Source organism: Mesoplodon bidens (assembly GCF_964165515.1).
Source record: "Mesoplodon bidens genome assembly, chromosome: 8".
NCBI lineage: Eukaryota > Metazoa > Chordata > Mammalia > Artiodactyla > Ziphiidae > Mesoplodon > Mesoplodon bidens.
The window spans coordinates 107,518,624-107,535,689 of record NC_138165.1 but is presented as its reverse complement, the minus strand read 5'-3'; the positions used below and the strand labels follow the sequence as shown (position 1 = coordinate 107,535,689).

The 17,066-nt window shown below is 39.7% G+C and overlaps 1 protein-coding gene and 1 pseudogene across 4 annotated transcripts in view; both read right to left on the bottom strand.

Annotated features, from left to right (window-relative positions):
- LOC308621509 (UDP-glucuronosyltransferase 1A1-like) overlaps positions 1 to 17,066 on the bottom strand; it is a gene marked incomplete at its 5' end in the record, with an annotated part of 53,654 nt that overhangs the window by 22,112 nt on the left and 14,476 nt on the right. Inside the window, one exon of one of the 3 annotated variants that reach the window (XM_081242131.1) lies at positions 15,246 to 16,142. The exons of 1 other annotated variant lie outside the window; for it this stretch is intronic. In XM_081242131.1, coding sequence (XP_081098257.1) covers positions 15,246 to 16,109 — 864 coding nt within the window. Of the gene's footprint in view, positions 1 to 15,245; positions 16,143 to 17,066 lie in introns of those variants that run through there. One more of the 3 variants, XM_081242133.1, reaches the window with a different exon arrangement.
- Positions 8,567 to 10,130, bottom strand: LOC308621779 (neuropilin and tolloid-like protein 2; annotated as a pseudogene). Its single transcript has one exon. The product of its transcript is annotated as a neuropilin and tolloid-like protein 2 (transcript).

The following is a 17,066-nucleotide window of genomic DNA, read 5'->3' as shown; positions in this document are numbered from 1 at the left end:
AAAAAGGAAAAAGGAAACACAAAAAGAATGAGCTTATACTAAATAGAAGGAATAAAATAATTATATCGTGTGAATGAACAGAATTCTTACATCAAAAGAAATAGATTGGATGGAGTTTTTTTTATATTTTTTAAATTTTTAAGTAAAGTTTTAAATAAAGTTTTCAAGTTAAAAGAGATAGACTTCACATACATGGTCAAGTTACTTTTTTCAAGGGTTCAAAGAATATTCAATAGGGACAGTCATTTCAAGAAATGGTGCTGGGAAAACTAAATATCCAAATGTAAAAAATGAATTTGTACTCTTACAGGTGTCATATAAAAAACTAACTCAAAATGGGTCAAGGATCTAAAACTATAAAACTCTTAGAAGAAGACATAGGACAAAACTTCACAACATTGAATTTGGAGAAGATTTCTTGAAAATTACACCAAAGGCATAGTTAATGAAAAATAACAAATTGCTGATAGTTTTGGTTTTCTTTTCGCGGGGGGACATGCCACACAGCATGAGGGAACTTAGTTCCCTGACCAGGGATCAACCCCATGCACCCTGCAGTGGAAACGCAGAGTCTTAACCACTGGACCGCCAGGGAAGTCCCTAAAAAATTAACAAATTGGACTTCATGAAACAATTTTAAATGTGTACATCAAAACATATTATCACAGAGTTAAAAGGCAGACCATAGAATGGGAGAAAATATTTGCAAATCATATATTTGATAAGGGATGAATATCCAGAATATATAGAGAACTCGTAAAACTCAAAAACAACAAAAAGACCTGATTCAAAAATGGGCAAAGGACTTAGACATTTCTTGAAATATGTGCAAATGACCAATAAGCACATGAAAAGATGCTCAACATCATTAATCATTAGGGAAATGCAAATCAAAACTACAATGAGATGTCACCTCACACCCATTAGGATGGCTATCATTTAAAAAAATACAAAAAGCAAACAAAACAAAGCAAAAAATACAGAAAACATGCCTGGCAGAGGACGTGGAGAAACTGAAACCCTCGTGTACTGTTGGTGGGAATGTAAAATGGTGCAGCCATTGTGGAAAACAGTATGGCAGCTCCTCAGAAAATTAAAAATAGAACTACCAGATGATCCAGCAATTCCACTTCTGGGTATATACCCAAAAGAATTGAAAGCAGCATCTCAAAGAGATAATTGTATGCCCATGTTCATAGCAGCATTATTCACAAGAGCCAGAAGGTGAAAGCAAATTGTGTCCATTGGCAGTTGAAACGCAAAATGTGGTCTGTCTATACAATGGAATATTATTCAGACATAAAAAGGAAGGAAATTCTGACATATACGACAACATGAATGAACCTGGAGGACATGATGCTAAGTGAAATAAGTCAGTATCAAAAAGACACATACTATATGATTCCACTTATATGAGGTACCTAGAGTAGTCAGATTCATAGAGACAGAGTAAAATGGTGATTGCCAGGGACTAGGGAGTTGGGCAAATGAGGAGATGTTGTTTAAGGGACGTAGAGTTTCAGTTTTTCAAGATGAAGAGCTCTGGAGTTTTGTTGCACAACAATGTGAGTATAATTAACACTACTAAACCATACCTTAAAAAATGGTTAAGATGGTAAATCTTATATTAGGGGTGTTTGACCACAATTAAACATTTTTAAGAAGCAAACTTTATGAAGAAAACACAGCAGTCATAAACCTATGTGCACCAATCTAGCAGCTATATGTTTAAAGTAAAAACTACTAAAATTCCATATGTAAATTGGCCAAAATTCAGTTAAATGGGAAAATAATTTCAGACACCATTTTCAGATTTGGGTACAGTGAGGTTTTTTTTTTAAATAAAAAATTGAAAATATACATTTTTTGTTTTATCTATGGAACATTTACAAACGTTGATCATATGCTGTCTGATATAGTAGCCACTAGCTACACATGACTATTGAGCACTTGAAATGTGCATAGCCCAAACTGATATGTGCTGTAAGTGTGAAATACATACCAGATTTTGAAGACTTAGTATGAAATTTAAACATGTGAACTATCTCATTAATAACTTTATATTGAGGCAAGTGGGCAAGATGTCAGATTGGAAGGAACTTGAGCTCACTTCCTGCTGCAGGCACAGCAGCATTACAATTTACAGAGCAAATATTGAAGAGAAAGACCTGAAGACTAGCAGAAAAGATCTTCTACAACTAAATATATAAAGAAGAAACCACAAAAAGATGTGTAGGAGAGGTGGAGACAAGGTAGAGTCAAGACCCATACCCTTGGGTGGATGACCCACAAATGGGGGACAATTACAATTGCAGAGGTTCTCCCTAAGGACTGAAGGATATGAGCCTACATTGGGCTTCCCAGCCTGGGGGTCCTGAACCAGGAAGGAGAGCTTCCAGAACATTGGGCTTTGAAGGCCAGTAGGGCTTACTTTCCAGAGAGCCAGGGAGCTGTAGGATATAGCGACTCCACTCTCAACGGATGCACACAAAATCTCACATATACTAGGACCCAGGGCAGAAGCAGTAATCTGAAAGGAGCCTGGTTCAGACCTGCCTGCTGATCTTGGAAAGCCTCCCAGAGAGGCAGGAGGCAACAGGAGATCATCCTGGGGATATACATACTGGCAGCAGCTCTGTTGGGGAGCTCCGTTCTACCACGGTAACATTGTGCTGGCAAGTGACATTTTGGAATCTTCCCTCTAGCTTATTAGCATTGGGACCCAGCCCCACCCACCAGCCTGTCAACACCAGTACTAGGATGCCTCAGGCCAAGTAGCTAGTTGAGTGGAGCCACAGGCCCATCCACTAGTAGGCCAGCTTCCTTAGGACCCCCTGAGCTCGCAGCCACCTGGGACGTGGCCCCATCCACCAGAAGGCCCAGGATCTGGCCCTGTCCACCAGAGGGCCCAGGACATGGACTCTCCTACCAGTGCATTAGCACTAGCCCAGGGACACCCTGGGCCTCACCCCACCCTCCAGCATACTGATACCAGTTCCAGGACCCTCAGGCCCTGCAGCCAGAGACTCCAGGATCTGGCTCCACCTACCAGTGGACCAGCATTAGGTATATGCATAGATATATATGGCCCCAACATAGGAGAACCTAAATACAAAAAGCAAATATTAACAGACATAAAAAGAGAAGTTGACAGTAAACAACAATTTTAGAGTACTTTAAAACCCCACATACATCAATGGATGCATCATTCAGACAAAATCAATAAGGAAACACTGGCCTTAAACAACACATTAAGCCAGGTAGACTTAATAGATATAGATAGAACATTCCATTCAAAAGCAACAGAATACACATTCTTTTCAAGGGCACATGGAACATTCTACAGGGTAGATCACACATTAGGCCACAAAACAAGTCTCAGTAAACTTAAGAAGACTGAAATCATATCAAGCACCTTTTCCAACCATGATGCTATGAAACCAGAAATCAACTACAAGGAAAAAATTGCAAAAAACACAAACACATGAAGGCTAAACAATGTGCTACTAAACAACCAACGGGTCATTGAAGAAATCAAAGAGGAAATAAAAAAATACCTGGAGATAAATGAAAACAAAAACACAACAATCCAAAATCTATGGGAAACAGCAAAAGTAGTTCTAAGAGGGAAGTTTAGAGCAATACAAGTGTACCTCAGGAAATAAGAAAAATCTCAAATAAACAACCTAACCTTACACCTAAAGTAACTAAAGAGAATAAACAAACCCCAAAGTTAGTATAAAAAAAAATAAAGATCAGGGCAGAAATTTAAAAGATCAATGAAACTAAGAACTGATTCTTTGAAAAGATAAACAAAATTGGTAAACCTTCAGCCAGACTCATCAAGAAAAAAGAGAGAGGTCCCAAATAAATAAAATCAGACATGAGAAAGAGGAAGTCACAACAAACACCATAAAATATATAAAGGATCATAAGAGATTATTGTGAACAATTATATGCCAATAAAATGGACAACCTGGAAGACATGGACAGATTCCTAGAAATGTACAATCTCCCAAGACTGAACCAGGAAGAAATAGAAAATATGAACAGACCAATTACCAATAATGAAATTGAATCAGTAATAAAATACTCCCAAGAAATTGAAGTCCAGGACCAAATGGCTTCACAGGTGAATTCTACCAAACATTTAGAGAAGAGTTAACACTATCCTTTTCAAACTATTCCAAAAAATAGGAGAGGAAGGAATGCTTCTTAACTCATGCTATGAGGCCAGCATCACCCTGATACCAAAACTAGAAAAAGATATCACACACACACACACACACACACACACACACACACATACATTACAGACCAATGCCACTGATGAACATAGATGCAAAAATCTCAACAAAATATTAGCAAACCGAACTCAGTGGTACATTAAAAAGATCATACACCACAATCAAGTGGGATTTATCCCAGGGATGCATGGATTGTTCAATAGCTGCAAATCAGTCAATGTGATACACCACATTAACAAACTGAAGATTAAAAGTCATATGATCCTCTCAATAGATGTGGGAAAATCTTTTGACAAAATTTAACATCCATTTATTAAAAAAAAAAAAAACTCCACAAAGTGGGTATAGTGGTAAAATACGTCAGACTAATAAAGGCCGTATATGACAAGCCCACAACTAACACCATACTCAGTGGTGAAAAGCTGAAAGCATTTCCTCTAAGATCAAGAACAAGACTCTTGCCACTTTTAATAAACATAATATTATAAGTCCTGGCCACGGCAATCAGACAAGAAAAAGAAATAAAAGGAATCCAAATTGGAAAGGAATAAGTAAAACTGTCATTCTTTACAGATGACATGACACTCACTATACATAGAAAAGCCTAAAGGCACGATCAAAAACTACTAGAACTCATCAGTGAACTGGGTAAAGTTGTGGGACACAAAACTATTATACAGAAATCTGTTGCATTTCTATACACTGACAATGAACTATCCAAAAAAAGAAATTAATGATACAATTTTATTTTCAATCACATCAAAAAAGAATGAAATACCTAGGAATAAATCTAACTAAGGAGGTAAAACATCTATACTAGGAAAACTGTAAGACACTGATGAAAGAAATTGAAAATGACACAGATGGAAAGATACACTGTGCTCATGGATTGGAAGAATTAATATTGTTAAAATGACCATACAACCCAAGGCAAACTACAGATTCAACACAATACCTATTAAAACACCAAGAGCATTTTTCACAGAATGAGAACAAATAATTCTAAAATTTGTATGGAAACAGAAAAGACCCTGAATAACCGAAAAAAAAAAAAATCTTGAGAGAGAAGAACAGAACTGGAGCAGCAACAAGGACGGACCTAGAGATTATCATACTAAGTGAAGTTATGTCAGACAGAGAAAGACAATAATCATGTGATAGTACTTATATGTGGAATCTAAAAAAATGATACAAATGAACTTATTTACAATACAGAAACAGACACAGAAAAGAAACCTATGGTTACCAAAGGGGAAGGAGAGGGGAGGGTTAAATTAGGAGCTTGGGATTAACAGATACACATCACTATATATAAAATAGATACATAGCAAGTTCTTACTGTATAACACAGAGAACTGTATTCAATACCTTGTAATAATCTATAATGGAAAAGAATTGGAAAAAGAATATATATCTGAATAACTTTGCTGTACAACAGAAATTAACACAACATTGTAAATTAACTACCCTTCAAATTTTAAAAAGAGAAGAACTGGAGGCATCATGCTCCCTGGTTTCAAACTATACTACAAAGCTACAGTGATCAAAACAGTATGGTACTTCAGTCTATGATTGAAGGCAATTTGTGGGATGATACACATAGAGGAAACACCATGTAAAAAACTCCTTCTTGCTGTTAATGTTAGTGTATGGTAGCTGTGAGTGCTGCTCCAACTATGTTTGCAACTGTACATGCCAAATCTAATAGCCCAGAAACCATCACAAATGAACTTCCCTTGATGGAAAGAATAATTATGATCCCAGTGAGGGCTAAAAAAGAAAGATAAAGAAGCCAAACACAACTGGTAGAATCTGGACATGTAAGTAATAAAAACTGGGGATTATTTAAAGTGCTCATTTGGAAAAATGAAAATATGGTCATATTCTCCACTGCTATTATTTCATTTTTTAAAAAAAAAAACATGTTATTTTTTTTTTACTATTTATTTTATTTATTTATTTTTGGCTGCATTGGGTCTTTGTTGCTGCGCGTGGACTTTCTCTAGTTGCGGCGAGCAAGGGCTACTCTTCATTGTAGTTCGTGGGCTTCTCATTGTGGTGGCTTCTCTTGTTGCGGAGCACTGGCTCTAGGTGCGTGAGTTTCAGTAGTTGTAGCACGAGGGCTCAGTAGTTGTGGCTCATGGGCTCTAGAGCACAGGCTCAGTAGTTGTGGTGCATGGGCTTAGTTGCTCTGCGGCATGTGGGATCTTCCCAGACCAGGGCTTGAACCCATGTCCCCTGCATTGGCAGGTGGATTCTTAACCACTGTGCTACTAGGGAAGCCACCCCCGCTATTATTTTAAATAAAAATGTTGAGAATCACACACACACAAAAACAGGATGGTACTGGCACAAAAACGGACGCATAGATCAATGCAACAGAATATAGAGAAGAAATAAACCCACACTTATATGGGCAATTAATCTATGACAAAGTCAGTAAGAATATACAATGAGGGGAAGACAGCCTCTTCAGTAAATGGTGTTGGGAAAACATGACTACATACAAAAGATCAAAGTGGATTACTCTCTCATACCATGCACAAAAATAAATTCAAAATAGATTAAAGACTTAAATGTAAGACCTGAAACCATAAAAATTCTAGAAGAAAACACAGGCAGTATGCTCTTTAACTTCAATATTAGTAATTTTTTTGGATATGTCTCCTCAAGCAAGGGAAACAAAAGCAAAATAAACAAATGGGACTATAACAAACTAAAATCTTTTTTTTCATGTAATAATGTATATTTTAATATCAGATTGGTGTAGTGATTTAGAACAATAAACATTACACAGTGAAAAATTTATCATAAACTAAATGCAATAACAAGAGGAAACAAATGCTTATGTACACATTACCAAGGTATTTACAGTAAATTATAGTGTAGAGTTCCATCAGCATATTTGTGTACAAAGCTGCTAATGTGAACACTGAAAGAAATCTGTCATGTAGCTCTTTCATCTTGATTTAATAAAGTTTGTACAGTATCAAATAATATCAAAAGTCTAAAAAAATGCAGTGAGTTTTTATATCATGTTTATAAATTATTGTTTATATACCATAAAAAAATAAGGTCAAGAGTGCAGTTTTAAAAAAAGTAGAAATTGTTATTCTTGGTAAGAACTAGAAAAATGTATTGTCCCAAATAAGAAGCAATCTAAAGGCTTATACAGTTTCTTAGGCATTTTCCTTTAACTCTCATACAACCTTGGTTACCGTATCCTATAAGATAAACCAACACAAATGGAGTGAGATAATCTTTTTATTAAAATAATAAAAGACACAGATCTAGTAATGAGAAACACTGAAAGTAAATATAATGATAGGTCTCCCCCAAAATGAATTAAATGACTTTTTGCTTACAGGAATGAATGGGCTATCACTGAATGTGATAAAACTTGGGAAATTTCAAAGCATTTCTAAAAATTTTAATCTTTTTCAAGTTTTTAGGTATAACTGGCAATGGTGCATACATCCCAGGATTATGAAACTTTCTCGTATAATATAACTAAGACAAAATGTGACTTAAAGGTGCTAAATCATATCACAGAAAATAAAGATTAAGGATCCAGTAATTAAAAGGCAGCAGTATAGAAACCAGTCAAGAAGAAGCAGACAGACAGAACACAACTCTGTGTCTTAATTGGCACTTACCACAGTAACTAGTTATATTTTGACAAATTCTAGAACAAATGCCTATATTGAAATACGTGTGATACATGAACCATTTATATAAGAAACTGAAAGGGTAAAATTACTGGCTTATAAAACAAATTAAATTTAGAGAAAAGAAAAAAATAAAAGGAATGTGAAGAAAAATCTTACTTTTAAACTTACTGTGGGATCAAAATATTGACAGAGCTGTATCAGTCAAGAGCGGTCTTCCTGCTGCTGAGACAGGCAGGCAGCTGAGCCTGGTGCACCACTACCCCTCCTCTCTCCAAATGCTACTATGTAACTGGTGCTTTGTTTGTAGGACACTGAGCAATAGAGGCTTTTTTTTTTGTTTTTTACTGAATGGAGTAAGTTCCTTGGTTGGGTTAACATATATAGACTGCCCAAGACAATAAAAACTTCACCATTACATTAGGTTAATGGGGAATGAAGGCCTTCCTAGTTCTGACAGGAGAAAAGGGTTGGCTGCTGAAGACAGTATGCGTGCTCTGTAGGCTACATACGTACATACTTAATAATTAATCACCTTCAGTAGAAGATTAAAAATTGATGGCTAGGGTGGGAGGGAGGGAGACGCAAGAGGGAGGAGATATGGGGATATACGTATATGTATAACTGATTCACTTTGTTATAAAGTGGAAACTAACACACCACTGTAAAGCAATTAGACTCCAATAAAGATGTTAAAAAAAAATCAATGGCTATGGATGCTTGTGCAGAATCTTCCCTCCCTCTGACAAATTTCACAGGTAATCTCTTCTATTACTCTGTCTTCTAGGGCCTGTTCAGGGCACTCATGTGCCTGCTTGAAAGTGTAGCTTCTCTTTTTGAAGATGCTATTAAATGTTTTCATTGGCTGCGGTTGTGCAAAACCATTTCGGAAGGGAAGTTCCATGGAACTCATGTTGTTCCTGCTTTGCTTGAGGCTGGGTGCCTGCGATCCACAGTGATGGTCGTGGATGCACAGCGATGCAGTGGAGGAGCGCCACGCCTTCTGGTAGCTGTCCAGTTCCTCCGACAGGTCTGCAGACATCTCCTTGTCTCTCGGTGAAAACAGTTCATAATGAGGAGGATCAAACTCTTCTTGAAATCCAGTTTTCTTAAAAGCAGTTTTGCAAGCCATGACCTTTTTTCGAGGCTGTTTCACTTGTACTAAAATAGAAATAATGAGAAGGACCAAGACAATCCCTGACGCAATGCCAACAACTGTTCCGTGAGTTTCAGTGATTTGTTCAAACAGTCCTGTTTTTTTTCTTTTCTTTACAATGATTTTCATCCCAAGGGTATGCACAGTTTTGAACCCCATTACAGACTAAAGAATTATTGATGCACATGTTGCTATGGCAAAAGAAAGTGCTGTCTGTGCAGGGAGGCTCCACAAAGGAAGTAAAAAGCATTCTGAACGTGCTAAGCCGACTACCTTCATCAGCCCACATCCGTATCACCCCAACTCCTGTTTTAAGCATTACATCATGGGCCACAGTGCCGCAAAACTTGGCCTTCAGATTTTCAATAGAACTGCTCCCATAGTAGACTGCAACAAAGTTTCTCTTGCATTCATCTGAGTGCTCCATTTGATAATCTAGGAACCTCAGATAAATCTTATCTTTTGGAGTAGCTTTAATCGTCCACACGCAATCAACTGCTTGGCCGGGTTTTGTTTTCTCCCCTTGTTCTACCCGACTCAACGTACTATTCCGTCAGCTCCTGACAATTCAAACTGGCCATCTCCTAGGTAAGTAAAGTCTGGATCTGGAATAAACGAATATTTTGCTAGAAATCGCAGTCCTTCAAGTTCTTCACCAGAACTGAACTTAATCCACATGAATCTCCCTGTTGATCTAATTAATGGATCAACACGTGCATGAGAAACCAAATGGCCCGCTCCAACTTCCAAGTGATCAAACCGACATTCAAATGATGGTTCTAATACAATAACGTTCATCCAAGGTCAGCTGTGTTTTTTGACGTGGAGCAGCTTCCAACATGTAGATACAGCCCTTGTTTGGTGGATATGAGTCAGGATAATCTGGTGAAGCAAAATGACCTCCGTTGCTGGTTCGAACCCAAAGGCCACGCTGGGTTGCAGGAATGTGCTTGATTCCAATATTTTGTCCATCTTGGGTCTTTGGGGCCACAGCAATCCCTTCCACTACAAGTATCGTTATTCACCACACAGGACGGAGCACAGCTGCTCCAGGGCCATGATCCCGAGCTACCCGGCGCTTCGCTGCGGGGCCGAGGAGGCGGCGGCGGCAGCCCCGCTCCATCCCCATCGCCCGCCACCAGGTTGCTCCCCGAGGGGTAGGGCTCAGGTCCTGCGGCCCGCCATGCCCGAGCCTCCCGCGGGCTCTTGCGCTGCCCCAGCCCCGCGACGGGCGCCGCCGCCTTGCTCCGCGGCGCTCCGTCCCATCGACCGCCTCGGAGCCGGGGAGCGCGGACCGGAGGGACCTGACCTGCGCCGTCCGCCGCGGCGCAGACCCCGCCCAAGTTCAGACTAAAATCTTTTGAACAACAAAGGAAATTAGTAACAAAAGGAAAAGGCCACTTACCGAATGGGAGAAGATATTTGCAAATGATGTATCTGATAAGGGGTTACTATCCAAAATACGGAAAGAAAACATACAAGTCAACAACAACAACGACAACAAATAACATGATTAAAAATCGGCAAAGGACTCAAATAGACATTTTTCCAGAGAAGACATACAGATGGCCAATAGGCACATGAAAAGATTCTCAACATCATTAATCATCAAGGAAATGCAAATCAAAACCACAATAAGATTATCACTGCACACCTGTCAGAATGGCTATTATCAAAAAGACAAGAAGTAACAAGCGTTGGTGAGGATATAGAGAAAAGGGAATCCTCTTACATTGTTGGTGCAAACGCAAATTGGGGAAGCCACTATAGAAAACAACAGGAAACGTCCTCAAAAAGTTAAAAATAGAAACCCCATACGATCCAGCATTTCTACTTCTGGGCACTTATCCAAAGAAAGGAAAGCACCAATTAGAAAATATATATGCATCCATATGTTCACTGCAGCATTACTTACAATAGACAAGAATACTGGCTATTGCATATTACTCAGCCATAAAAAAGAATGGAATCTTGTTTTTGCGACAACATGGATGGACCTGGGGCTATTATGCTTAGTGAAATAAGTCAGATAGAGAAAGATAAATACTGTATGATTTCACTTACATGTGGAAAATAAAAGGCAAAGCAAATGAACAACATGAACAACTATAACAAAACAGAAACAGACTCATAGATACAGAGAACAAACAGGTAGTTGATAGAGTGGAGGGGAGTAGGGGAAGAAGAGAAATGGATGGGAGGGATTAAGATACAAACTTCAGGGCTTCCCTGGTGGCGCAGTGGTTGAGAGTCCGCCTGCCGATGCAGGGGACACGGGTTCGTGCCCCGGTCCTGGAAGATCCCACATGCTGCAGAGCGGCTGGGCCCGTGAGCCATGGCCCCTGAGCCTGTGCGTCCGGAGCCTGTGCTCCACAACGGGAGAGGCCACAACAGTGAGAGGCCCTCATACCGCAAAAAAAAAAAAAAAAAAAGATACAAACTTCAGTTGCAAAATATATGTCACAGGTAAGAAATTAGAGTGTGAGAAATACTGTCAACAGTTATGTAATATCTTTCTACGGTGACTATCATAGCCTGATTTACTGTAGTGATTATTTTGAAGTGTATGGAAGTACTGAATCACTATGTAGTGTGATAGGAGCTAACATAGTGCTATAGGTCAATTATACTTCAAAAAGAAACAAGCTTATAGACATAGAAATTCGATTTGTGGCCACCAGAAGCGTGGAATGGGGGGAGGGGGAATTGGATGAAGGCGGTCAAAGGGTACAAACTCCCAGTTGTAAGAGAAATAAGTGCCAGGGATGTAATGTACAACATGGTAAAGATAATTAGCACTGCTCTATGTTATCTATGAAAGTCGCTGAGAGTAAATTCTAAGAGCTCTCACCCTAAGGAAAAAAAAATTTTCTGTTCCTTTAATTTTGTATCTATATACGATGACGGGTGATCACTAAACCTATTGCGGTAAGCATCTCATGGTCTAGGTAAGTCAATCACTATGCTGTCCACCTTAAGCTTATACAGTGCTGCATGTCAATTATATCTCAATAAAACTGGAAGAAACAATGGCAAATGAGTACCTGAAAAATTTTTTATATTGAGTATATGTTTAATGGATCATGTTTTTGATATATTTGATTCAATAAAATATATTATTAAAATTAATTTTAACCCTCATTTTGCTTTTTGTAATATGTCTACTAAAAAGCTTTCAATTATATATGTGGCTTGCATTATATTTCTATTGGATAATTCTGCACTAGACCATAAAGAAAACCTATTAAGAAAATTTTTAAAGCAATGACCCCAAAAGAAACATTCTCTGATTATAATTCAAAATCATCAGAGAAAAATAAGAGAAAGATGGCTACAAAAAATCTTAACTATATGGGAATTAAGAAACAACCTTGTTTAAATAAATAGATAGCCACTGACTCAAAGAGGAAATCAATAATGTAAATTTAAGGGAAAAAAATGAGAGCAACTCGTACCAAAATCTAAGGATTCAAGAAAATGTTTTATGTACGACCTTCAATTCTTCATTATTAAGAAAACATAAAGGAACTTAATGCTTACCTAAGGAAATTAGAAAAACAGCTATAACATAAATCAAGGGATACAGGGATGATAGCATTAATAAAAACAATAAGCTGCAGTTAATGAAATAGAAAACAAAAATAGTAAAAAGAATAAGCAAATCCAAAAGTTATTTCTTTGAGAAGACCAATAATATAATTCAACCCATCATAAGCTTTAAGAAGGAGAAGGAACAAAAATATTAAAACTTTAGACTTTAATCTTTCATATTTTGAGAAGAATTTCCATAAACATTTAAAGGAGTCATATCTAAGGGTAAACCAAACCAAATAAATAAGAATGACAAAATCTCAAAGTAAAAAAAAAGCTAGTGGAACAAAAAAGATAATGCTGTGCTTACAATGTATAAATCTTGAGAATTTCAGTGTAAATGATCTTTCATGTACCAAATAAATTGGCACAAACATATCTACATGCCTCCAAATGACATGCCTCCAGATGACATACCTTGTCTTGCTTGGCACCTTTTAAATAATGATAATAGATAATATTTGTGTGCTCTCTGTGACAGTATTAAGGTCAGAATGGTTAGGTCACCCACCCAAGGTCATTCAGCTATAAAATGGTAGTGAGGATTTGAACCAATGCAGTCTACTCTAGAGAATATATTCACACAGAAAAAGTAAAAAGAAAAGAGCGGCAATTGTTTTTTAAATGCCTCCCTACTTTCCCTTTTTACAAATCTAATAGATACATACATATTTTATAATTGGTCAAATGCATTGCATATAGGAAGAAAAAACAAGTAGAATAGATCCTTTATGGTGTGAGCAAAAAAGAAAAATGAAGTTAGAGTCCTGTGCAATAACATATACTACATTAATAAAAAGAGATACAAAAGTAAGAATACAAAAACTATAAGAGATCTAAAGTCATGGAAGTTAATATAAATTCAGTGACTATTACATAAAAGGGCAAAAGAGATGGCTAACTCAGTGGATTAAGAAACAAATCTGGCCCCCAAGAGTCCTGTTTCAATTAAACCCAAATATTCAGGGTTAACCTAAGAAGACTCTGAAAGGATGGGGAAAGCAGTAGTTCCTGTCATGGAAACTCGGGGTGGGGTGGCTTTGGCCGGGGTAGGTTTGGTGATGTGGTCAGCCCCTCCTAACAAACCCTTCCTCTTTGAGACTCATTTCTTAGCATCACTGTCCCCACCTTCACTGAGCTTATAGGCTCAGTTTTACCACCTCTCTAGCCCCTGCCACTATCCTTCGATGCCCTCAGTGTCCCAAGTAGAAGACCTATCTGACATGCCATCAAGTTCAGGTACATCCCCACATTTTACTCCAGACACCAACTCCTGGTCAGAAGACTTCTCATCAGCACAGCTCCATCTCTGAAAAGTTGGACTCAATTATTTCTTTGCCTGATCAGAGAGACCCCAACTTCTCTCTCTGGCATTGTCTCACTTCCACTTAATTTTTCGACCCCTCTGAAACTTCTGCTTCCTTTTGGTGTTTAGGTCTCCTGTGACCACACCTCCGTCCCTTCCAAGACAAAACCACTAAGAACTATCAGGTTAACAAATGTAATTTGGGACTTCCCTGGTGGAGCAGTGGTTAAGAATCCGCCTGCCAGTGCAGGGGACATGGGTTCAAGCCCTGGTCTGGGAAGATCCCATATGCCGCGGAGCAACTAAGCCCATGCACCACAACTACTGAGCCTGTGCTCTAGAGCCCGTGAGCCACAACTACTGAGCCCGCATGCCACAACTACTGAAACCCATGCACCTAGAGCCCGTGCTCCGCAACAAGAGAAGCCACCACAATGAGAAGCCCGCGCACCACAACGAAGTGTAGCCCCCACTTGCCGCAACTAGAGAAAGCCAGTGCACAGCAACGAAGACCCAATGCAGCCAAAAATAAGCAAATTAATTAATTAATTAAAAAAAAAAAACAACAACAACAAAAAAGCCAGACTTGTAAAAAAAACAACAAAAAAGAAGTGTTTAAAAAGATTTTTATAACAAATGTAATTTGCCAGCTCTTTCTTCCTTCTTGAACACCCTCAAGCAAAAACCCCTGATGGATGGATTCACAGCTCAAGTTCTCTGCTCCTACTCAGCTGGAGAAAATTGCACAACTGTTACGAATGTGCCTTTACTAAAGGGCGATCACGGTTGAATCACACCATTGCTTGTCAGTCCTATTATGGACCCTCACCCCTTCCTCTCATTCCTCTCAAAGACCATCGCAAACCTTTACTGCACTACTGGAGGCACTTTAACAATTTATCTCACCAAAGACTGTTAGAAGGAGAATGAGAGGTGGAAATCTTTTTTTTTTTTTTTTTTTTTTTTTTTTTTTTGCGGTACGCAGGCCTCTCTCACTGTTGTGGCCTCTCCCATTGTGGAGCACAGGCCCCGGACGCGCAGGCTCAGCAGCCATGGCTCACGGGCCCAGTCGCTCCGCGGCACGTGGGATCTTCCCGGACCGGGGCATGAACCCGTGTCCCCTGCATCGGCAGGCGGACTCTCAACCACTGTGCCACCAGGGAAGCCCGGCGGAAATCTTTGAAAAGATCAGTAGATAAATAAGCACCTGCAAGTAAGTTTTTTAAAAAACTGTGCTCCACTTGGAACATTGATTGAATAAAAGCACCAATACAGACCTGAGATAATGGTTTCCTGTTGGCACAGTTGATACCCCCAATGAAGACCATGTTGGGCATGATTGGCCGGGGGTAGTCCATCACAAAGTCTCCTCTGAACAGCCAAATGGATGCAGAGCCAAAAATATCCACCAGCGACACCTCTCTGTGAAGAAGCTCAGAGGCCATACGTGCATAAGGAGTGAAAGAAACTTGGCAAATGTACTTGAGAGTCAAAGGGTAGAGCATGTTCTTGATCCTTTGGAAGAATGTCATGTGGTCTGAATTCATTGTTAGTAACCTAGGAACATATGAAAAAGGGTTTGGGCACGCTGTGCCCTCAATATCTAAGTCACATGGAATGGAACGCAAAAAATACACAGCCGGAATCGACAGGTACTTAGCCAGCACCGCTCCGCACGGGTAAACAGGGTCTGTTAAAACCACATCAAAGGAACTGGCATTCAGGTGCCTGATCAGGTCCTTGTTATACAATAGTTCCTCACAAAACCTTTGAAAGACCAAAGACACATTTTTCAAAGAGGCCATAACTTCCAAAAACAGTGTTAGAAAATGTATTCTTTCAAAAAGCAGATGAATCTTGCCTGTCATGATGTAATCCAATTCATCCTGGGTGTATGGAACGGCATAGGTTTTCATGGTGAAAAAGTCCTCTGCCTTGATGTGTATATTCACCTCAGGAGAAAGGACCACTGCCTGGTGGCCTCTGGCATGGAGCTCCCGCACGGCCTCCCGCATGCTGAGCCAGTGGCTGCCCTCCATGGGGACCACCAGCACCTTCCCAGCCTCGGCCCATTGCCCGACGCACAGGCAGAGCAAGAGGCCAGGGAGCACCTGCCAGGGAAGCTGCAGTCCCAGGGACATCTCTGCAGAAGCCCAAAGCAGCTGACTTTCCGTTCAGGCTGTGCCGCCTGCATTTGTTTTCTTTATCTTATCATCAGGCCACTTAAGCAAAATGGCATGTAACTGGAAGGCAGTGCCCCCTCATTACATTAATCATTACAGAATAAGTCTATCCCTGTGTTTCATCACCTCTGCCTTCACCCAGGGAAAGACCACTCCCCCTTATCTTGGAAAAACTCATCTGACTCTGCTGCTCCCTCTGGGGAGCATTCTAGTTCACTCTCTTGTTTTTCATCCAATGCCCAAAACAAGGCTGTGCCCGTGCATTCCCTTTGATCGCCTCCTATTTCTCTGTTAACCATGTTCTATGGGGCTGTGACTGAGCTCTGCGGGGTCACCTATGCCCTAGTCCCAGCCAGAACCTCTCTGCTGGATGTGGCCTTATTTGATAACTCTTTCAACTCTTTCCCCCAATCATGGGTGAACACAGAGCACATCCAGGAAAATATATAGCATTGCCAAGACAGCTTTCTCTCAGCGGGGAGGGGATGCCGGCTGTCCGTTTTGTTCCCATTCCACATGGGGACACCTCTTGCAACGTTCAGGGCAGAGTCTATTGAAGTGGCTGTCAGCTATGGAAATATCTGGAGGAATTCCGGAGGAAGGACAGCAGAAGGGTTGGTTGAGAATTCTGTATCTACCTCACGGAATAGGGGTTGCCGTTATCTAAGGCGTCAATGGACAAGGCAACCCTTAGCAATGACAGAGTGGAGTCAGAGAGTGCCGTCCCCTGGCCTCGGAGCAGGCTCTCTGAATTCCTCTTCTGATGCTGGAGGCTCCAGTCTTCTGCTACTCTGTTTAGGGACTGGGGTGTACATTAATCTGGGCCTTTGTTACATCTTATAGTTTATGTTCAGATTCTGCTCCAAGGTCATTTACAGTCCTAAGTCCTGATAAGGACAGATTCCTCCAGAACGG